The following is a 22,607-nucleotide window of genomic DNA, read 5'->3' as shown; positions in this document are numbered from 1 at the left end:
ATCACATGTTTTGTTTCGATATTTGGTATCGTTTCATGACTTAAAGCAACTACGAACATGAAACTAAAAATAGGTACCAATTAAAAAAAACAATCTCAAAAGTCCTTATGATTGTACAAACACACCTGCCATTCCCTCTAGCGGTTCAGGCAATGTAGGTTTAGTTCTGTTGTCTGGGACAGAAATTCCTGCGAAAATGTCAGAAAAGCCTTCATAGCACGATATCACCAACCATTATTGAGAATATCCTGGAGCAACCTCATACTGACCCTTCACTACTAGTAATCACTCCACGATTTATATACTTTAACCGTTAAATTGAACAACGTCAACATTTCTTCGAAGCCAGAGCAGAGTGGCAGGAAGCGATATTATAATGTTACGTTTGACAGTTTTCGAGTGAGGAAAGGGAGCAAATGGAGCAAGGGAAATGTGCAAATTAACATGTAACGTGAAGACAGGTGAGTGCTTATTAATGTGCGCAAATTGCCTCTCACTCAACTTGGCTGCAGAGTTACCGTATTTGTTGCTTGGCAACGCTTGATGCCGGAAACTTAGGTTGGAACTATTTACGGAGAATGAATAAACAAAATGGAAATAAACTAAACAAGACACACTCTGGTGTCTCAAATTCAATTAGTCGGTAGTAGAACGGTTGTATAAAAGCAATATGGTCGGTAAAGGATAACCTCACAGCTGTGATGCGTGTGGCCGGTCCTATGGCCAAATCACAGGCGTGAGGATATACTTTACCAACCCCACAAACACGAGTGTGATATTGTTTAAAAAATTTGCTCATGCATTGAGCATCATCAGGTCCCTCAGCACAGTAGGATGTTGTGGACACAGTGAACACGGTGGAGGCAACCTATCTAGTATTTCAGCATCTGTTAGTGTGTCGTATTGAATCGTAAAGGTGTGTCACTTCCCATTTGTCCTTCCGCTATGCACTTTCTCATCGCTGCTTACTCGTATCTATAAGGCTGTCTTCCTCTTTTTAATCAATACTGAGGTATTCTATCTATCCTATATTCTCTCTATCCTCTATTGTGGTGACTGCCTCCCACTTTTCCTTTCTCTCTCTTTCTTTCTCTTTCTTTTTTTTCTCTCTCATTCTCTGTCCCTGTCACCCACTTGAGCGTGCTGTCTGAACCTGAAGTTCCTCTCGTACTGAGCAGGACACCATTGCAACATCACCTGTTTGATAAAACTGACTGGTCTCACACTGGCCTAATCCCAGCTCTCTCTCCTTGCTGCAGGATTTGTCGGGCTCCATTGATGACCTGCCCACGGGTGCAGAGAGCGCGCTCAGTCCCGGCGTGAGCACCTCGGGCGTGTCGAGCAGCCAGGGCGAACAGAGTAACCCGGCACAGTCCCCCTTCTCCCCCCACACCTCACCCCACCTGCCAGGCATCCGCGGGCCCTCACCCTCCCCCGTGGGCTCGCCCGCCAGTGCCAGCGCCTCCCGCTCTGGTCCGCTCTCCCCTGCCACCATGCCAGGTGAGACTGGGCATTACACACACACACACACACACACACACACCTCTAACATATGTCAGACTAGTGCACTTTGGTGGACCTCTCTGTCACTGAAGTGAGTTTTATTCTTGATGTGATTTTGGTCGACTAACTGGGTGGTACTACTGCTATATGAGGAGCGTGCTCACACATACATACATACATACGCACGCACGCTCACACACATACGCACGCTCACACACACACGCACGCTCACACACACACATACGCATGCATGCTCACACACACACACACGCATGCATGCTCACACACACACACATACGCACGCTCACACATACACATACGCACGCTCACACACACACACACATACGCACGCTCACACACACACACATACATACACACGCACGCTCACACACACACATACGCACGCTCACACACACACATACGCACGCTCACACACACGTTGATTCTTTTCCTTCCTTTCCCTACCCCTAACCTAGAGTTGAACCTGAGTTTGTTTTCCCCCAAGGAGACTCTGGGACAAATCTCCCAGCCGCTGCTGTCCTACCATGTCTTATCTTAGCAATTAATTGTGTGGGCTGTTAGTGTACAACACCAAATAGAATCAAAACAGCAGTATGTGTCTGACAAGTGGCATTATTTCCACCAGTTAGGGGCATTTCTTGTCCAGTACTGTAGAATTATCTTGAGGTATGGGGCAGTAACTATAGCTCTTGGCGCTGAAGTGTTTCAGAATGGGAAACAGAAATACAGCTCTTGCCAATGCATTTTTTTGTAAAAGATGCACGTGAGTCTACTACACAACGCTTTTTGCTATGCAGGTGAAATTATATTCGTAACTTGGGCTCTCCCATGATTTTTGGAGGCTGGTTGATACGGGATAAAACCTAATTTACTACTAACAAAATCATTTGGCCGAAGATTCTTTGGCCCATTTGTAAAAGTAGTTAGTTTTGGCCTGATGATGATTGGGTGAGATGACCTGATGTTATTGTGTTGTCTTATTTAAGCAATGAGCCGTGTGGACTGTTAGTGTAGAGCAGTTATACTGCAGCGGACTCCATAGACCAGTTGTAAAAGTGTTTAGGTTTGGCCTGTGATGAGATTGGATGATCTGATGTTATGGCGTCATTGCTGCACAGGGAACCAGATGCCCCCGCGCCCCCCCAGCGTGCAGTCAGACGGGATCCTGCACCCCTCCATAAACCAGTCGGGCATGGGCCAGGAGAGAGGTGAGTGTGCACCCCCAGGAGTTTGTGCACGTTAGACACTCCAATGGCATCAGTTCTCACCAACGTTATTGGACCAACAGTGTATGATATCCACAGAGAAGGGCTGAGCAACTGTTTTGGGAGCGTTGGTGCTGCTCAGAATCCATCAAAGAAGATTCCCTTTTTTTCATGGTGTTCCTCAACACTGTGCCCAAAATACTATCCAGTATATTAAGCTCGTTATGCATCAAAGGTCATTTTGGCCTTAGTGTATCAGTGAACAACAGGATTGTTGTATTGTTCTGTCTGTGTTTGACTTCCTGTCTGTCTTACTCTCCTGTCTTCCCTTCCTCCCTCACTCCCTCCAGGCTTCATGCAGAGGAATCCTCAATTGCCCTACGGTTCGCCCCAATCAGGCTCCGCCTTATCGCCGCGCCAGTCCTCGGGTGCCCAGATGCATGCTGGGATGGGGCCCTATCAGCAGAATAACTCCATGGGGAACTACGGACCCCAGGGTGCCCAGTATGGCCCTCAAGGTAAGACCCAGAGCTTGATCTTTACAAACGCATTACATCTATTTGTTGTCAAAGTGAATCCAGTGGAAGACATGATTGTGATTGAGGTTTTTGTGATGAAAAATGTTGTGCACCGCATCTGTAATTAAACTTTTTAATCTAATTCAGTTTTTTTTTATATAGGGAATAGAAATTTGCCCTGAGGTTCTCCCCAAATGGCACCCAAGTTAGAACTTAATCGAGCTCTTTCAGATATACTCGGCATAGACCAAATTGACCTTTCTGTGTTGATGAAATGCTTTGAGGCTGAACGGGAAGCGCCAATTGAAGTTTGATGAGTGTCATTCCCACTAGCCATCCAGCCTAGCCACTATGTAGTTCTGTGGTTCGGGTCTGAACACCCCACGGAAATGTAAGAAAACCCTTCACAGCACCACATTGCCAACAGTATCGCCAGAAACTGCCAGTTAACATGTTGGCTAGCTTTTATAAAATCCAACTGTGCTGTTGGTGTTTGCAATGTTTTTGCACTAGTGCAGTGACCAAATCCGCAATGCTTCTTTAAGACAAGTTGAGTTCACCTAATCGGGGGTTTAGCTTCTGGGCTAGCTGTATGGAATTTGTGTTGATCACAGATATGACTCTTAATCATTTAGCTAGTTATGTTTAGCATACTCTCTGTGCAGGGCCTCACTGTGTATTATATTTACCAGGTATCTGTAGCACAGCCATAGTGATAGATAATCTCTTAGAGATAAAGCTAGCATAGAACAGAGGAGAACTCATTGAAACCCTCATATCCAGTCTTTGATTTGAAGTAAATCTGAAGCTTTGTTTGGTGCTAATTACGCTAACAGCTGCAAAGACAAGATGTGATGTTGCCTGCGAAGTGGTTCTGCTCTGATCTGGGTCTGTATGACCTCTTCTGAAGATGGCACCAGATTAAGCAGCTGGAGAGAGGGGTGTGATTGTAGTTGATGCTTTGATGGATAATTATCATGGGCTTGTTATGGAATTATAAAATCTGGAGAAATGAGAAACCACTCATGACAACATTTTGTGTTTTACACCAAGGGCAGGTTTTCTTTCCAAAATTCTGTCCGACTGTAAGCGGTTTGGGTGAAATCCCAACTTTTCTGAGAAGCAGGAGGCCCTCCAGACTGAACCTCAGCCTTCCCGTCTGAGCGAGGGCCCACTAGATTGCACTGCTGCTATTTTTAGTCGCAGAAAAAAGAGGGAGCTGACGTAGATTGGCTCACGTCAGCCTCCATGCCTCCTTTGCCTTGCCATGCCGTGCCTGCAGCTGCGTCTGCCTGCCTTAGGAGAGCCGTAGCTAGCGCCAGCCTCTGCTTGTGTCCTCGCTTGCCCACCCACCTACCCAAGAGCCCGCCAAGAAAGGCCAGATAGGCCCTTGCATCACCTTGTGACGCTGTAGCCTGTCCCCGTCACCGTCAGACGTGCGAAAATCTGAGGCCCAGTAACTCTGACATTAGCGAGAAGGGAGAGACTACGCTCATCTACGTGGAGCTGATGGCTTTTTGGATGCCGAAATAGAGCTTGGCTTATTCTTTATAGAGCTGTGATGATCGTTTAGTACGATACTGACGCGGTTTACATTCAGAATATGTTATTTTGATGTGCCATTGTGTTTAGGGAGGGTTGTCTTGAAGATGACCTGGAGTTCACTGCTTTCTGAACAGTCGATGTTTCAGAATTTATTTGATGGTGTTATCTGATCCTGGTTCCTTTGTTTTGCCTTGTTGTGTTTACCACATTGTTGTGTCGGTGATGGAGGGGGGCTCAAATGTTCTGCATGGTTCTATGCTGTTCCAGCAACAGGTTTTTCCTGTTCCTCTTAGGTTACCCTCGGCAACCTGGATACAGTGGCATGCCCAATGCCAATTACTCTGGCCCTGGCATGGGCGGATCAATGAACCCCATGCCTGGCCAAGGAGGGGGTCCTGCCTATGCAGGCATGCCCCCTGGACGGATGCCACCAGGGCAGATGGGTGTCCGACCCCCCTATGGCCCTGGTATGGGTCCCGGCATGGGCCCCAACATGGGCCCCAACATGGCCAACCTCCCCCAGGTGGCCTCCGGAATGTGCCCACCTCCAGTCCTCAACCGGAAGCCACAGGATGCGGCGGCGGCGGCGGCAGCAGCAGCCGCGGCGGCCATGCAGCATGGCGCTGCCAACTCACAAATACACAACAGGTACCATACACATTCATAATATCAACCAAATCCATACGAAACAGGTACAGAGAAACACTTGAGAAACCTCAGAGCTCAGTTACATGATCGGTGGCGTTAGTAGACAGATGACTGCTATTCTCTGAGCATTTGTACTTGCTGACCCCAGATTGTGTGGCATTGTACCCTGGAGTCACTTGGTAATCTGTAATGGGTAGAAAGTTGAAGATAAAAGAAAATGTTATGAGTATGGTGTAATCTCAGATTAGGTCGATCAGCCTGGTGTTGTGGGTTATCTTGAAGTACGAGAGCCTAAAGGTGGTGTGTTATGTTTTGTGTCTACTCTCTCAGGTTGCCTGGGTACCCCAATATGTCGCCTGGCATGATGGGAAGTGGCCCTCCCTACGGCCCATCCATGAACAATATGCCCGGCATGATGAACACCCAGGGACCCCCTTACCAAATGGGGGGTAACATGGCTAACAACAGCAGTGGTAAGATCTGCATTCGCAACTTGGGTCAGGCAGCAAAGCAAAGAAGTTTGTAATCACCGCACTATTACCTGTAGGGACATTCACAGTCTAAGCATGTCGGAGTGACCCCAAGTGAAGAGTGAGCTTTTTCAGTTTCAGTAATTTGATAACTTTCTTGAGGTTCACATATTTTGGTTATGAAGCTAGAACTTTTAACTGCTTAAGTTCAGATGTTTGCCTTCGAAATCATGGACAGGTTTATTTTTTCTCTGCAAGATGCAATCTTCACTTTCCTGACCATGTTATGAGTGCTAGTCATCAGTGCCGTTTTTGCACAAAGTAAATATTGAATTTGAGGTTTCCTGAAGCTACAGGCAGTACTGTGGCGTCCTGCATAGCAACAGGTGCCCAGCTGAACTCTGCTGGACATGATTTAATTTCCCTCTGTCTGTCTGCAGGGACGGCCCCCAGCCCAGAGTTCCTTGATGGGAAAATAAACCAGGCGCAGAAGATGAACAACAAGGTGGAAGGAACCCCCAAGACGGAGACCAAATCCAAGGTTCGTTCTTTGATGTCAAGTAAACACAACCAGTGCTAGTCATACCATAGATATTGAACCATCTGTTGCAATGTACAGAATTTACTCTCTTCGTTAATCCATATGGTAGAGCACCAATACAGAGCGTCATGATGCCAATTAATCATGTTGTAAATGTACTTGCCGCTGAACTCGCTCCCTTCTCTCCTCGCGACTTGCCCGTGGTCTTAGAAGTCCAACTCGTCCACGACGACCAACGAGAAGATCACGTGTCTGTATGAGATGGGCGCTGAGCCAGAGAGGAAGATGTGGGTGGACCGCTACCTGGCCTTCATCGAGGAGAAGGCCATGGGCATGAACAACCTGCCCGCCGTAGGCCGCAAGCCCCTCGACCTCTTCCGCCTCTACATCTCCGTCAAGGAGATCGGAGGCCTCACGCAGGTTCGCGAAACTGTTCTAGCAGCTCCGTTCTCTTTGAAAGCTGATGCACCATTTGTATGAGGACTGTATGTGTCAAGAAGGCTTTAGATGTGTCAAGTGTTCGAAGCACTGCTAGTGGTATAAACCAAAAGTACATCCTCAATATTGATGATATGACCAACACAAGACCTTGAATTGCTGTAGAATTTCCCTCAATAGGTTATTCAGCTCTTGTAGAAAACGTCCTTTATCCCTGTACTCACACATCCTTCTCCCCCCCCTCTTACACCATTTCTCTTCCCCGTCGCAGGTGAACAAGAACAAGAAGTGGCGCGAGCTGGCCACCAACCTGAACGTGGGCACGTCCAGCAGCGCTGCCAGCTCGCTGAAGAAACAGTATATCCAGTGTCTGTATGCCTTCGAGTGCAAGATTGAGCGTGGGGAGGACCCAGCGCCAGAGTTCTTCAACACCGACAGCAAGAAGAACCAGGCAAAGGTCCAGCCGCCCTCACCCGGTGAGTGACGATTTCTTGCTGGATAGGAGAAGGCTGATGGATGGTATCCTTTGAAGCTGTGTGTGGGTCTGTGTCAGTACCAGGCAGGCTTTGCTTGTACTTTTACTTCCCCAATTTGTATGTAAAACTGAGACACTACATTACCGTGCAAGTAATTTGGTGATGTATATTTGAAAGGGTGAGCCGTTTATACCTTGACTCTATACATTGTGTGATTGTGTGTGTCTCTCCTAAATGTCTTTTCTCCCTTGTGTTGCAGCCGGCTCGGGCTCCCTGCAGGGACCTCAGACCCCCCAGTCCACCAGCAGCTCCATGGCTGAGTCTGGAGACCTGAAGCCCCCTACCCCAGCCTCCACCCCCCACACCCAGATGCCCCCCATGCCCCCGGGCAGGTGTGTCACATGGATTTCTAGCCTAGCTACTTTTAGCTTAGAGGCGCAAACTCGTCCAATGTGTTGTTTTTTTCTTTTTTGAGAAAGAGCGCTGAAAAAAAACCAACCTTTTGATTATTATTGATTGATTTGATTAAGACAACAGTGCGATGTATGGTAATTTTCTCCTAAACTGAAGATCGTTTGTTTTAGTGGAGTAGATGAGTGTTAAAAGAACACTTGAGATTAATCTGAGTAACTGAAAGGAGGAATGTTGTTGTTTTCTTTGCCAAAATGATGTGATTGTTAAAGTACGTGATTTCAATTTTACCATTTTCCTGGATGCAACACTACCATTTTCAGAATTTCACTAGGGAGCAGTGTAGCAGGCACAATGCCCTATTTGTCGTGTGTGTGTGTGAGGGGGTGTTCTGGGCGATGTCTTACCCCTGCTGTCTCGTAGGAGCAGTGTGAACCTTCAGGATCCATTTGCTGAAGGCAGTGACCCAGCCTTCTCCAGGAGGAACTCCTTGACCCCTAACTCAGGCTTCCAGCCTGGGATGGCCACTCCTGAGATGGCTGGCCGCATGGGGCCCTACGAACCCAACAAAGATCCCTTCGGCGGCATGCGCAAAGGTAATCATAACAACAACAACAGTAACGCACCACGAAATTCATCATGGGTAGAGACATTTCTCCCGAGTTGGAGGAGGGAACTTGATACCCGTGGAGCTGTTGTTCTTAACTTCATTTGAAATAATTCAGAAGCACAGCATCCATCACCTGCAGAGAACCATGTTTGTGGACATTTACGTCCATCTATGTGTTGCTAAAATTATGACGAGTGCACAGTGCTAGAACTCCCCGATACTCAGTGGCACTCTATAGAAAAAATTGCATTTAATTGAATTGCCAGTTGCTGCTTTCCCGCGGACAAGCGTTTCCCTGATGCCAAGTTTGTGTTTTTCCTCCAGTGGGAGAGCAGTTTATTCCTTCTGGCCAGGGGCCCAACAGCAGCATCGGGGAGTCCTACAACCGCGGCCCCGCGGGTCCTATGGGCAGCATGCCCCCTATGGGCCAGAGGCCGCAGTACCCCTACGGCCCGGGCTACGAGAGAAGGTAAGACCCCGACCTGCTCTCTAGCCACACTGGCCAAGGATGTCAGATTTGTCCTTTGTGTTTGCATGCATCCCATGGCTCAGCGCCTACAGAAAAGTGCTACTAGCTCTTGGGTCATTGGCTTGATAGGGGTCATTGGCAGGGAAGACAGAGGAATTAAAATGTTTGTTTGTGTCTGAGATTCATCACAATCCACTTTATTGATATGTAGGACAGGGTTATGACTAAGTGTTGTACAAACCGTAAAAACTGTTATGGGACAAATTTACATAAACTGAAGGATCATTATGAAGTTTAAGGGCATTCATATTTTGCACAAAATGGTGTGGTGTTGGTAATCTGATACATACAATTAATACATACAATTAAAATGATTTGTGTGTTGTTAATGTGGTACAGCTATGCCAAGATTGTAGTGACCATTTGGAAAAACTCTGATTATCTGGAGTTTTGTACTCTGATGGAAAATAGGCAGTTCTAGAGAATAAATGGACATGAACTAAATGGATATGGAACTGATGGCTTGAGAAGCCTCCCCTGTCAGATGTCATTGGATAGGAATGTCCAGTTTCATTCCGTTGGCAAGTGCATAAAAGTGCTGTGCTGTAAATACAGGTTAGTGTGAACTGATGGGCAGTTGATAGAAATAAATAGCAGACACGCTTGCCAGGTGGGACCACAATAAAAAGGCGGTGGCATGTTTAACCACTTCGGATAGCCCCAGTGTGAAGGGGATGGCAGATCCAGGCCTTGAGAAATGGAACCATTAAAGAACAATTGTGAGCAAGTTAACGATCGTATCAGAAATCCTTTGGTGGTAATTGGAAAATGTCCCTCCTTGTAATGCTTGAGACGAAGATGGCAAATCAAGGGTCCACATTTTATTGCAGACAGGCTGTAAAGAAGGGGGGGGGGGATTAAATTGCCCGTGTGCTAGTGGGAATATCAGCCAGTGGTTCCCAATGTGATTACAGTGTTGATAGACCCATGTGTTGGTGCATTTCACACACTTGCATACCTACATTTGATTTGACATAAAATCGATTTACAAATGTAAACAGATTGACATTTGACCAACTGGGTTATCATCCAAGTGATTCGGAAAGTTTAAGCCCCTTCATGACATTTCGGCTTAAACCTGTGAATGCTTCCATCCGCTGTGTTTTGCGATTCAAAAATGGACACTCCTAAACATAGGAGGAGCTGTTAACAGCTTTGGGTTCAAAACTTGAGGTTGTCAGGGCAACTTTAACGAAAACGTGTAATAAAAACTCAACAAATGCAATTTGATGCAGATAAACCCGTTTCCATCCACCCTTAGTCGCGTTATACAAGGCGAATCGGGAGTTAATCCACCTTATTCCAGCAAATGCATTTCTCGTTCGATTTAGAAGATTTTATGTGAATTCCAAGCGTTTCTACTCAGGATTTCCTATTTGAATGGTCAAGATTTGCTTTATTAAGTTTGATGGAGACCCAGCTATTCTGTTTGCCTAGCTCCTTCAATTCAAACCTCAGATCTACAGAAGGACTGGATTGGTCTAAGCAGTGTGCAAGCCAGGCTGAGTGAATCAAATGGCAGCCATGTTGTTAGCTCCAGTCCATCAAACCATCCACATTTAGAAATTATTATTATTATTTTTGAAATCTTTTCGAAAAATGGATGCTGCGCAGACACATCAATTCAAAGAGATTTGTGTTTCTGAATGTTCTAGAAGAATTTTCACCATCCAGATGGGGTACTGAATGGACTTGTTATGCATTAGAAACTGTTTAACATGATGTGCTGACCCTGGTGTGTGTGTGTTTGTGTGTGTGTGTGGTTGCTCAGGCCTGAACCAGGAACCATGGGCCCAGAGGGCAGTATGGGTCCCCAGCCAAACATGATGCCTTCCAGCGCTGACACGGGGATGTACTCGCCAAACCGCTACCCTCCCCAGCAACAGCGGTACGTTGAGAGCCCGTTTTTCCTCCGAACTCTGTCACAACATTGAATTTTAATACACTGATGAAACTGTATGAGGGTGTCTTGTCTTCCCATGGTATTGTAAGTGTACTGATGGCTGTAAGCTGGTTGTGAAGGCTGTTTCTGAGGTGGGTGGTTCTCTCTTGTCCTCTCAGGCACGATTCCTATGGAAATCAGTATCCTGGACAAGGGACTCCCCCTGGTGGTCCTTACCCCAATCAGCAGCCAGGAATGTACCCTCAGCAACACCCGGTGAGTTGCTGTTTTACATTGTATTCCAATTGGAAATGGTGTCAAATTGATATGATGGGATTCTATATGACTATATGCGGTGCAATAGTACGTTTATAGACATAGTTAGTTACAGACTTAATTTTAGGCCATGTATGGGCAATAGGCTTGCTGGTTTGTTACACTTGAGACTTGTATACCAACATTACTCCGTTGTAGTAAGTATGTTGGTATGTTACTCCTCTCCTTTTGTAGAACTACAAGCGACCTGTAGAAGGCGGTTATCCCCCAGCAAAGCGTCACGAGGGGGAGATATACAGTGGCCCCTTCACTGCTGAACAACAGCAACAGCGGCAGCAAGCTCAGCAGCAAGCGCAGCAGCAGCAAGCGCAGCAGCAAGCGCAGCAGCAACAGCAACAACAGCAACAGCAACAACAGCAACAACAGCAGCAGCAGCAGCAGCAACAGCAACAGCAACAGCAGCAACAACAACAACAACAGCAGCAGCAACAACAACAACAACAGCAGCAGCAGCAACAACAACAACAACAACAGAGACAGCAGCAGCAACAGGAGCAGCAGTCCTCTGTCCCTCACACTGCAGCCTCCAGCGGCCCAGGTGCTGCCCAGCAGGAGATGTTCAACCAGTTCAGCGGAGGCTACGCAGGTCCCGAGCGACGCCCAGCAGGCCCCGGGCCCCAGGGCCAATTCCCTTACCCGTTTGGCCGTGAACGCATGCAGCCTGGCTCGGGCCACAGCTCCCAGGGCTCCATGCCCTCGCAGATGATGGGCAGCCCCATGCAGCAGTCAGGCCCCGAGGGTCCCCAGTCGGGCATGTGGCAGGGCCGCGGCGAGATGGGTTTCTCCAACTACCCCAACCGGCAGGGGCCGCCAGGGGGTCCCCAGCAAGGTCCCGGCTTCCACCCTGGCATGAACCGCTCGGAGGAAATGATGTCGTCTGAGCAGCGCATGAATCACGAGGGCCCGTGGCCGAACCAGATGGGCCCCAGGCAGCCCCCCTACGGCCCCGGCGGATCCGGGCCGCCTTTGAGCCGGGCCTTGCAGCCCAACTACCAGTCTCCGCAGTCCATGCAGAACCACATTCCACAGGTGTCCAGCCCCACCCCCATGCCTCGGCCCATGGAGAGCCGGACGTCACCCAGCAAGTCGCCCTACATGCAGGGGGGCATAAAAATGCACAAGGCGGGAGCGCCCGTGCCAGCTTCACACATCGTGCAGCAGCCCATGCAGTCACCCCTCATGAGGCGGGACATGCCTTTCCCCCCGGGCTCCATCGAGGCCTCCCAGCCTGTGCTGAAACCACGCCGGAGGCTCACCATGAAGGACATCGGTAAGTGCTGAAACATTCCAAAATCTAAGAATGTGGTGTGGACTCTATAGAGTTGGGGTATGTATTTCACATGGAATTGAACTGGAACTTGTGTTGTCCATAGTGTTCCTTTTATAGGTGACCTTTTCATAAAACCTTTTTTCTTATTATTCTTTTGAACATTTTAGAACGCTTCACGAGTTGTATATTGAAGATTGAACTGTTTTCGTTCCGTCATTTGAAATAAGAAGTATATTAGCACTGGTGCTCAAGCGCAGCAATCTTAAGTGTTATAGAATTGGAAGCCTTGCTGTTCGTATCATACATTTCTGTTGGTCCAGTTCAATTTAGTTTGACATGGTTTCCACTTCCTTCACAGGCACACCAGAGGCGTGGAGAATAATGATGTCACTGAAATCAGGTCTGCTGGCTGAGAGCACATGGGCCTTAGACACCATTAACATCTTGCTGTATGACGACAACAGTATTACCACTTTCAACCTCTGCCAGGTAAGCCGTATTCCTTGCCATTACCAGTAAGCAGTCATGCTGCCACATATTTATGGCCATGAGTGTATGGCTCCCTTTAGCCTTACCATGCTCCAATGACTGCTGACAGATTATGTCATAGTGTATGTGTATGGCTTAAGTGAAATGGAAAAATTGACAACCAAATTCTTTTGTCACACAGCTTCCTGGTTTCCTGGAGCTGATCGTGGAGTATTTCCGGCGCTGCCTGATTGAGATCTTCGGCATTCTGAGGGAGTACGAGGTGGGTCATCCAGGGCAGCGGATGCTGCTGGACCCCAACGCGCTCAACAAGGAGGAGAACGGTCTGGAGGGTGAAGACAACCTGCCCGAGGACATGGAGGAGGGAGGAGAAGACACAGACGAGGAAGATGAGGAAGAAGACGAGCAGCCGGCCGTGACAGACACGCCTCTGGTCAAGCAGGAGGAGAAGGAGAGGGCGGTAGACGAAGATGGGGTTGGGAAGAGGGAGGAGAGCAAGGGGAAAGAGAACGCGGGAACCTCTTCCAAGGAAGGGTCTGCCTCAACTGAGACGCCGTCATCCTCTGAACCTGCCACGCCCCAGGAAAAGCCCAAGCAGGCCAGCAAATTCGACAAGCTTCCCCTGAAGGTGGTGCGCAAGAAAGACCCATTTGTGGTGGACTGCTCGGCACGACTGGGCCGGGTGACGGAATTCGACAGTGGACTAGTCCACTGGAGTGTGGGCGGGGGTGATTTCACAGAGCACATCCAGACCCACTTCGAGAGCCGGCACAACACCCTGCAGACTCGCAAGCAGCCTGCAGCCCCAGTCCAGACCTTGAGCAGGAGGAGAACCAGCGTCAAAGACAAAGACAGGGACTGGTCGACTGCCTCCACCTCCAGAGAAGACAAGAGCACAGAGGAGGAGGGGAAGCCTTCACAATCTTCGTCATCGTCGTCATCGTCCTCTTCCACAACAAAGACAACAGCGGCAACAAGCAGCACTTCAGACGCTAGGAAAGACCCCACCTCTTCCGCTGACAACTCCGCCGAGGTGTCGTCACAGCCGAAAGAGGCGGCAGAGAGGATACCCAGCTCTGTAGACAGCACGGGGAGCGGGGGCGTCTTGACCGAGCCCATCATCCCCCAGCGCGTGACCACCATCCTGGAGGACGAGCCGCACAGCAAGGACGATTCTCCACTGGGCACGCTGGCCGACTGGCAGGACTCTCTGGCGCGCCGCTGTGTCTGCGTCTCCAACATCGTGCGCAGTCTCTCCTTCGTGCCCAGCAACGACTTGGAGATGTCCAAGCACCCGGGCTTGCTGCTGCTGCTGGGCCGCCTGGTGCTGCTGCACCACTGGCACCCCGAGCGCAAGCAGGCGCCGCTCACCTACGAGAAGGAGGAGGAGGCCGACGAGAGCATGGGCAACGACGTCGACGAGTGGTGGTGGGACTGCCTGGAGCTGCTGCGCGAGAACTGCCTAGTGACGCTGGCCAACATCTCGGGCCAGCTGGACCTGTCCATCTACCCGGAGAGCATCTGCCTGCCGCTGCTCGATGGCCTGCTCCACTGGGCTGTCTGCCCGTCGGCCGAGGCCCAGGACCCCTTCCCCACGCTGGGTGCCAATGCGGCGTTGTCGCCGCAAAGACTGGTCCTGGAGACGCTCAGCAAGCTGAGCATCCAGGACAACAACGTGGACCTGATCCTGGCCACGCCGCCATACAACCGGCTGGAGAAGCTCTACGGCAACCTGGTGCGACTGGTGGGTGAGCGCAAGGTGCCTGTGTGCCGCGAGATGGCGGTGGTGCTGCTGGCCAACCTGGCGCAGGGTGACAGCATGGCGGCGCGGGCCATCGCCGTGCAGAAGGCCAGCGTGGGAAACCTGCTGGGCTTCCTGGAGGATAGCCTGGCCGCCACGCAGTTCCAGCAAAGCCAGGGCTCACTAATACACATGCAGGCCCCCTTCGAGCCCACCAGCGTGGACATGATGCGGAGGGCAGCCCGTGCCCTGCACGCCCTGGCCAAGGTGGAGGAGAACCACTCGGAGTTCACGCTGTACGAGTCGCGGCTGTTGGACCTGTCTGTGTCGCCGCTCATGAACTCGGTGGTGTCCAACGTCATCTGTGATGTACTGTTTCTGATCGGCCAGTCATGACAGCCGGGGGGAGCGGTGGCTCCACCTCCTCCTCCTGGTTCGTCACTCCCCACCCTTCCATCCCCATACACTTTTCCCTTTTCCTGATCCTACCCCTAAGCCCCACCCCCGCCTCCCCTTCTCCTCCCATGGTGCACTGGTGCTGTGTAAAAAAACAGGAGCAAGGGGAATGAAAAATTGGGGAATATACTTTTATTTTGTCCTTCCTTATTTTTCCTTTGCTTACCTTTTTTTAATTTATGCAAATCTTCAGATCCTTCAGTCCCTTCCTTTACCGACCTTAGATTCCATGTCTCATTTTGCTGCGTCTCAACGAAAGAGATGATGTCATAACGTAGCTGTGGATCATGAACTGCTGTGGTAACTGACACAGACTGAACTGTTTGACGCCAACTAAGACGACACAGACCCCTGGTTTATCTGTTGCTGCCCAAGGGGGTTTTGGGGGCTGGGTGGGAATACTCTTATTGTTATTTTTTAATAAAAAATAAAATAAATAAACTTAATAAATAGTTGACAGAACACAAAACCACAAAAACCAACAAACTACAAAAACTGTAACCAAAGTTGCTGTCTCGTTTACAGTGAGTTTGGGAAAGGGGGTGTGAACTTGGCCCTGCCTTTCTGGGGAGGGGGGAAAGGGGCACAAACAAGTCCAACCTCTGGTTCATATTTGGAGTCCAAGCAGACTGTGAGAGATGCAGCGGTGATGTGTCGTCTCTGAAATGGGCTGCTCCTCTTGCGCCACCACCACCACGTCCTTCTCATCGGACAAGAGCAGACGTCATAGAGAGGGGAGGCTCGGGCAGTAGATTGTAGTATATTTTTTTTTTTCTTTTTTTTTTTGTACAGTGCTTATTACAGCTGTACCCTTTCTGTAACACTGTTTCACATTGAGATAATGATGATGACATGATAATGATGGTGATGATTACTCGATGATAGTTTTTAAAAGGTGGGGAAAAAATGAGAAGTTTTTAACGGTGAAGACAAGAAAGAAGCTTCAGAAAGGCTTTCTCCCCAAAGGATCGAGAACCTACAACACCCTTACCTCCTCTTTAAAAAAAAAAAAAAAAAAAAAAAAAAACCTTGATTGTATGAATCGACCCTTATGAAAAGAAATCACCTCTTAGGACTGGTTTTGAACTTAAGATGCAGCGTAGGCTGTGGTGTAAATAAGATGTTGTACATTACACTTTCTCTCTCTCTTCCTGCTCCCCTTCTCTTTCTTTCTCTCTCTTTATCTCTCTCTCTATCTCTCTCTCGCTCTTTGTCACATTCTTATGCTACTTCTCACTGTTTGTATCTATGAAGAATGGACATCCACACCTGAGTTGGGTTCATTGCATCAGAAGCTCTGTAGGGATGTTAACAGACCCCTCCTATGGCCGCTCACTACTGCTCCTTCTTAGAACAGCAGACACAGCTGAAATATTTTAATTTCATCTTGTGGTACAACAAAATAAACTCTAGATGAAGAAACACAGAAATTTGAGTTTTTTTCTCGCTCTCGCTCTCGCTCTCTCTCTCTCTCTCCAGTGATATGGATTCTGCATATTTGTATTTCAGACTATGTAGCTAAAAACTTAATGTAAATTCCTCTTTTTTCCCCTTTTTGGCTCAATGAATATCATTTATTCAGTATGAAATCTTTATACTATATGTTCCATGTGGTCAGAATAAATGTACATTAAATCTTCGTAAGATGTTTGTGATTGTTTTATTCTTTTTGTTTGCTTCCTTTCAAACTACCATCTGCCAAGTGTCTTAATACAGAGTGAAGTACTCTTCCAGTACATTCCATGAACTATTACCGCTCATATTTCATTGATGATCTAAAGAATTTCCTGCCCTACTTTTTGAAATCCTCTAACACGCTTTGGCATTTGAGGCATTTTGAAAGTGCTAGGTGTACATAGTTAATCACACGTCGTGCTGCAGTTGGGGGAGAATTACAGAGAAGTAGGAGACATCTCACACCCTGGGTAAGGATGAGATGCCCAAACGGCCTGCATCAGGCAGTTGTCACTTAAACAGAGAAGCAGTTTATTTTTTTAACACTACACAGAAGTGGCGTTGATACACGAGAGTGCATTTAATGGGCTGATTTTGTCATGAGGTCAGGGATTCAAAACATTTCAAAGGGATTTACAGGAACAGCTCAATTGAAAGTGTGGTCAAATGAATGAGGCCATCAAATGATCGAGGCCAGTCTATTAGGACATGCTGACCACTCAGCCCCCTCTGCTATCTATGTTGGGCCCAAAGAGCGACGTGCATGGTAATGAAAGTAACTTTTACTTTAGACTTTAAAGAGCAAACAGTTTTTAGTCAGTTTGCTGGTGCCTGGAATGAAGAATATAGGTAAAACTTAAGACAACAACTTACTTGAAAAGAGTAAGTATTTTGGTCTTCCTTGAATAGTTGACCCGGAAGAGTTTTGAAATGTCATACTGCGGCTTCAGCAAATGAGAGCAGCGTTCAGTGAGCAACTATAGGCAAATGAGCTCGAGCGACTTCTGGTTACGATTTTTCAAAATAAAAGTCCCTAATTAGCCCCGTGTTTTCTTAAACTATCAGAGATATTAATTTCATAGTAACATCAAAATGGGTTAAAAACGATTCACTGATGTTACAAAAGTATGGTTTTCTTGTTTTAATATAATGAACAATGACTAAACAGACAATATTGTATTAAGAAAAAGTAAAACACACCCCAATATGCTGATAAAAGGATTATGCCTTCATTAAAGTTGGTTGAACTTGTTCAGAACACTGTAAAGAAAGGGTAAAATATGTTTAGCAGTCATTATTCTGGTCATTCACTGTGAAAAAACACTTGACACACAGATCACACAGGTGAAAAGGGATTATCTCCAATGCCAGGGTATTGCCATGTGACACGTATCACACTTTGCTGATGAAACTAAAGATTGTGTCTCAATAAAAGTGGGGTGGAATATGTTCAGGACACTCAAAACATTAAATAAAATGTGTGAAGTAGTTGAGATTTACGTCCCTGAAGGCTCCACAATACTTTAAACACAGGTGATCAGACAGGCGAAAATGCATCAACTTCATTGGTAGGGCCATGTGACATGTATCACTCTTTGCTGAAAAAACTAAAGATTGTGTCTCAATGAAAGGGGGGTGGAATATGTTCAGGACACTCCAAACATTAAATAAAATGTGTGAAGTAGTTGAGATTTACGTCCCTGAAGGCTCCACAATACTTTAAACATAGGTGATCAGACAGGCGAAAATGCATTATCTTCAATGGCAGGGCCATGTGACATGTATCACTCTTTGCTGAAAAAACTAAAGATTGTGTCTCAATGAAAGGGGGGTGGAATATGTTCAGGACACTCCAAACATTAAATAAAATGTGTGAAGTAGTTGAGATTTACGTCCCTGAAGGCTCCACAATACTTTAAACATAGGTGATCAGACAGGCGAAAATGCATTATCTTCAATGGCAGGGCCATGTGACATGTATCACTCTTTGCTGAAAAAACTAAAGATTGTGTCTCAATGAAAGGGGGGTGGAATATGTTCAGGACACTCCAAACATTAAATAAAATGTGTGAAGTAGTTGAGATTTACGTCCCTGAATGCTCCACAATACTTTAAACATAGGCCTGCACACAGGCGAAAATGCATTATCTTCAATGGCAGGGCCATGTGACATGTATCACTCTTTGCTGAAAAAACTAAAGATTGTGTCTCAATAAAAGTGGGGTGGAATATGTTCAGGATACTCAAAACATTAAATAAAATGTGTGAAGTAGTTGAGATTTACGTCCCTGAAGGCTCCACAATACTTTAAACACAGGTGATCAGACAGGCGAAAATGCATCAACTTCATTGGTAGGGCCATGTGACATGTATCACTCTTTGCTGAAAAAACTAAAGATTGTGTCTCAATGAAAGGGGGGTGGAATATGTTCAGGACACTCCAAACATTAAATAAAATGTGTGAAGTAGTTGAGATTTACGTCCCTGAAGGCTCCACAATACTTTAAACATAGGTGATCAGACAGGCGAAAATGCATTATCTTCAATGGCAGGGCCATGTGACATGTATCACTCTTTGCTGAAAAAACTAAAGATTGTGTCTCAATAAAAGGGGGGTGGAATATGTTCAGGACACTCCAAACATTAAATAAAATGTGTGAAGTAGTTGAGATTTACATTTTTACCCTGGCACCCTGGCATTCCCTTTTCACCTGTGTGATCTGTGTGTCAAGTGTTTTTTCACAGTGAATGGCCAGAATAATTACTGCTAAACATTTTTTACCCTTTCTTTACAGTGTTCTGAACATGTTCAACCAACTTTAATGAAGACATAATCCTTTTATCAGCAGATTGTTGTATGTTTTACTGTTTCTTACTACAATATTTGCAATGATGCCTGTTTAGTCAGTGTTCCCTATATTTAAACAAGAAAATCATACTTTTGTAACATCAGTGAATCGTTTTTAACCCATTTTGATGTTACTATGAAAGTAATATTAATTGTCAATTTTCAGCTACAGCTTAGTCATTATCAAAGTATCCTGTACGCTTAAAATGAACTCACTATATCTTACCTTGTTTTAAAGCAAGTTAATATAATGCACAGTGAACAAAATACCATTATAAAGTCTGATCTAGCGAGTAGACAGATTAGGACTTTATAATGACAAATAGGCTACTATAACTTTCAAACACGCTTTTAACTATTTTCCCGATCATTAGGACAAATGGAACAATAAAACTCGTTGCATAAAAAAGGTTTTTATATTACCCAGTCGATTAACAGGGTTGTTTGTCGTAAAAACCTTTCATTTGATACAACAAACTCATTTTACTTCCTCGTTTCGTTTTACTTCCTGGGGTTATTATGGGTTATCGTTGCTAGCAGAACAGAACTCGCTGAAAGGCAGTGGTCACAACAAACAAGATAGGCGCGAATTCGAGTTTGACACACGGTACTTATGATGTAAATGGAAATATTAGTTTTGACAAAGTCACAAAATATTTCTCTGGGCACTATAGCGCTGTAAAAGTTTAACAGGAAGTCTAACGAATATGCTTCATCGTAAGGGTAAATTAGGCTGGTGTAGCTAGATGTAAGGTTTTTTCAGAGGGATTTTGACACTTTGTGGACCGCATTTTGTCAGGATATGTGGGATGCATTGACACCCACCCATATGAGTCTGAGATGCAGCACATGACAAAGGACGTGCGGTCTGTTTTGCGATTCGCTGTCATAACCAGACTGCTATCTCTTCTGCTGCAGGTAAGTGTAACTAAGGTTGTAAAATTGAGAATAATCTGTTATATATCTGGATCAATCAAATGAATGATTGAATAGTTCTTTGTTGTACCACACCTATACAAAGTGCCCAACTTGTCGTTTACCCAGAAGAGACACTGTTGTAATTGTTCAAGCCAGGCAGCGCATCTCGTGAATGCGCTTACATCATCATCATCATTGTTTATTCAGGGAGAAATTGACTGAGCACAGGGCTCTTTTGCAGCAATGCCCTGATTGAGGCCACATAGTACAGAATATGATATATATATATATATATGTGTGTCTTATACACATATAAGAGATATGCCTGTCAGCGATGCTGAATATGCCCACAATTGTTTGTTTGTAAAACAGAATAAAGAAAGCAAAAAGCTGCAAATCCGTCTCCGTCCCTGACTGCAATACTATGCAGTACTATGGATATTCACATGTATCGTCAGAAGAGCACGCCATCTTGTGGCGTCTTCTGGATCTGTAGCGATTTGCTTTTTGTAACATTTCGAAATGATCTGTTACAAATTCACAGCAATTTTTTCACAATTCTTTGTCCAGGCATTGCTGAATTGTGCCATTCCAGATCATGAAGCAGATGCTTTCAGTCCTCCTCCAGCAGAGAATCCTCTCCTTCTGAATCCCATCACTGAGGTGCTGTTGGGTGGCCTTGGACGCTGGGATGCCCAACACTTCCTCTTCATTGCGGAGCGTGGCTATGTGTTTGAGCACAACTTTGCGTTTTTCCCCCTTCTCCCAGTGGTCCTGCGATCTGTTGCCGCAGGTTTGCTTTGGCCCCTCAGTCCCTGGCTGACGTTGCACGGGAGACTGTTGCTGGCCGTGGCCCTGGTTAACAGTGTACTATTTGTCCTGAGCGCGGTCGCTCTATATGGCCTTGGCTGCTTGGTCCTCCGAGACCGTCGTCTGAGTCTGCTTTCTGCGCTTCTCTACTGCCTGACGCCTGCGAATGTCTTTCTCATGGCAGGGTATTCTGAAAGCCTCTTTGCTGCACTCACGTTTGGTGGCCTCTGGCTTCTGGAGCGGGGGGCGACTGCTAAGGCGTGCCTTGTGCTTGGGCTGGCCACTGGTGCGCGGGCGAATGGCTTGGTGAATGGTGGTTACCTGCTGTACCTGCCCTTGCAGAGGGCACTGTGTCAGGCCAAAAAGCTCAGCAGGGATCCTGGAGACAAGTGGAGGAGCCTGCGCTATGCATGGATTGCCATTCGTTTTATGGCCACTGCTGCTGTTGGTGTTTCTGTCATCAGCTTGCCTTTTGGTGTCTTTCAGTACTATGGATATAAAACGTTTTGTGAGCAGTCATCAACCCAGGGATCAGTATCCCCTAGTCTGCTGACCCTTGCCCAGCAGAAAGGCTACAGAGTTCCCGATGCAGCCTCTCCTATGCCCCCCTGGTGCTTAAAACCCCTGCCTCTTCTGTACTCCTACATTCAGGACGCCTACTGGGATGTAGGTTTCCTGAAATATTTCCAGTTGAAGCAGATCCCCAATTTCCTGTTAGCCCTACCAGTGACTACCCTGGGGCTGCTGGCTCCCTATGTGTACTTCACGTCTGACCCAGAGTATTGCCTGTGGCTTGGCCTCTTCAACAGACATGCAAAAGAGAAAGAAGAGAAGCCACCCTCTGGATTCTACAGCAGGAAGGTTTTTGTCTATGTTGTCCATGCCACCGTGTTGCTGCTCTCTGGCTTATTTTGTATGCATGTACAGGTGAGAAGGTTCATTATCACTTTGACCTCCTTCCCAAGACCTGTAATCAGGCTAGCATAATTGATTCACAAAATGTAAGCATTCAAATCAAATCTGAGATGAGTCCAACTTTTCACTGTCATCTCATGTTATGTACTGACTACTAAGATTACTTTTTCTGCAGGTTCTGACTCGTTTTCTCGGATCCTCTTCTCCTGTGATCTACTGGATTAGCGCTCATTTACTTGTATCACAAGAACCCTTGCTGGTGGAGGACCACACTGCAGCTTGTGTGATAGAAAAGAAGGAACGGATACCTAATAATATTTCCCTCTTTGGTATGGCGTGGACAAGATTGGATCATAACCCCATTACAGAGTTATTGAATCAGTGGGGATCGTGCTCATTCCGAAGCCATTGCATTTTGGGATATTTCCTGTCCTATTGGGTGGTTGGCCTTGCTTTACACTGTAACTTTTTACCATGGACCTGACAGCGCTGTCATTGGACAGGTGTATCGTTTAATCCTATTGTACATTGTGTGTATTTCAATAAATAAATGCTTTAAAAAAACGGTGACA

At 46.7% G+C, this 22,607-nt stretch overlaps 2 protein-coding genes across 2 annotated transcripts in view; both read left to right on the top strand.

The window, feature by feature from the left end:
• arid1aa (AT rich interactive domain 1Aa (SWI-like)) overlaps window positions 1-16,728 on the top strand; it is a 32,983-nt gene extending 16,255 nt beyond the window's left edge. The window contains exons 5-21 of the mRNA XM_031575717.2: window positions 1,260-1,500; window positions 2,643-2,732; window positions 3,080-3,247; window positions 5,086-5,440; window positions 5,771-5,913; window positions 6,351-6,451; window positions 6,662-6,871; window positions 7,161-7,365; window positions 7,625-7,757; window positions 8,200-8,372; window positions 8,711-8,855; window positions 10,687-10,803; window positions 10,977-11,073; window positions 11,308-11,467; window positions 11,675-12,403; window positions 12,762-12,892; window positions 13,074-16,728. Of these exons, the coding sequence (XP_031431577.1) occupies window positions 1,260-1,500; window positions 2,643-2,732; window positions 3,080-3,247; window positions 5,086-5,440; window positions 5,771-5,913; window positions 6,351-6,451; window positions 6,662-6,871; window positions 7,161-7,365; window positions 7,625-7,757; window positions 8,200-8,372; window positions 8,711-8,855; window positions 10,687-10,803; window positions 10,977-11,073; window positions 11,308-11,467; window positions 11,675-12,403; window positions 12,762-12,892; window positions 13,074-15,029 (5,154 nt within the window). The 3' untranslated portion in view covers window positions 15,030-16,728. The remainder of the gene's footprint in view (window positions 1-1,259; window positions 1,501-2,642; window positions 2,733-3,079; window positions 3,248-5,085; window positions 5,441-5,770; window positions 5,914-6,350; window positions 6,452-6,661; window positions 6,872-7,160; window positions 7,366-7,624; window positions 7,758-8,199; window positions 8,373-8,710; window positions 8,856-10,686; window positions 10,804-10,976; window positions 11,074-11,307; window positions 11,468-11,674; window positions 12,404-12,761; window positions 12,893-13,073) is intronic.
• A 3,172-nt stretch (window positions 16,729-19,900) lies between these two features.
• Window positions 19,901-22,603, top strand: pigv (phosphatidylinositol glycan anchor biosynthesis, class V). The gene is made up of 3 exons (XM_012838741.2): window positions 19,901-20,310; window positions 20,881-22,047; window positions 22,211-22,603. The coding sequence occupies exons 1-3, from the start codon at window positions 20,233-20,235 to the stop codon at window positions 22,517-22,519; spliced, it is 1,554 nt and encodes a 517-aa protein (XP_012694195.1). The 5' UTR covers window positions 19,901-20,232; the 3' UTR covers window positions 22,520-22,603.
• Window positions 22,604-22,607: the final 4 nt, after the last annotated feature.

This window comes from Clupea harengus, chromosome 11 (assembly GCF_900700415.2).
Source record: "Clupea harengus chromosome 11, Ch_v2.0.2, whole genome shotgun sequence".
NCBI classification, from domain to species: domain Eukaryota; kingdom Metazoa; phylum Chordata; class Actinopteri; order Clupeiformes; family Clupeidae; genus Clupea; species Clupea harengus.
The sequence above is the reverse complement of the archived record's forward strand: the minus strand, read 5'-3'. Positions and strand labels throughout refer to the sequence as shown.

Bases quoted from the DNA above. Each gene is read 5' to 3' on its own strand.
- pigv (XM_012838741.2), top strand. From the start codon at position 20,233: ATGCAGCACATGACAAAGGACGTGCGGTCTGTTTTGCGATTCGCTGTC. The intron at 20,311-20,880 runs GTAAGTGTAACT...TTCTTTGTCCAG, and splicing joins TGCTATCTCTTCTGCTGCAG to GCATTGCTGAATTGTGCCAT. The intron at 22,048-22,210 runs GTGAGAAGGTTC...CTTTTTCTGCAG, and splicing joins TATTTTGTATGCATGTACAG to GTTCTGACTCGTTTTCTCGG.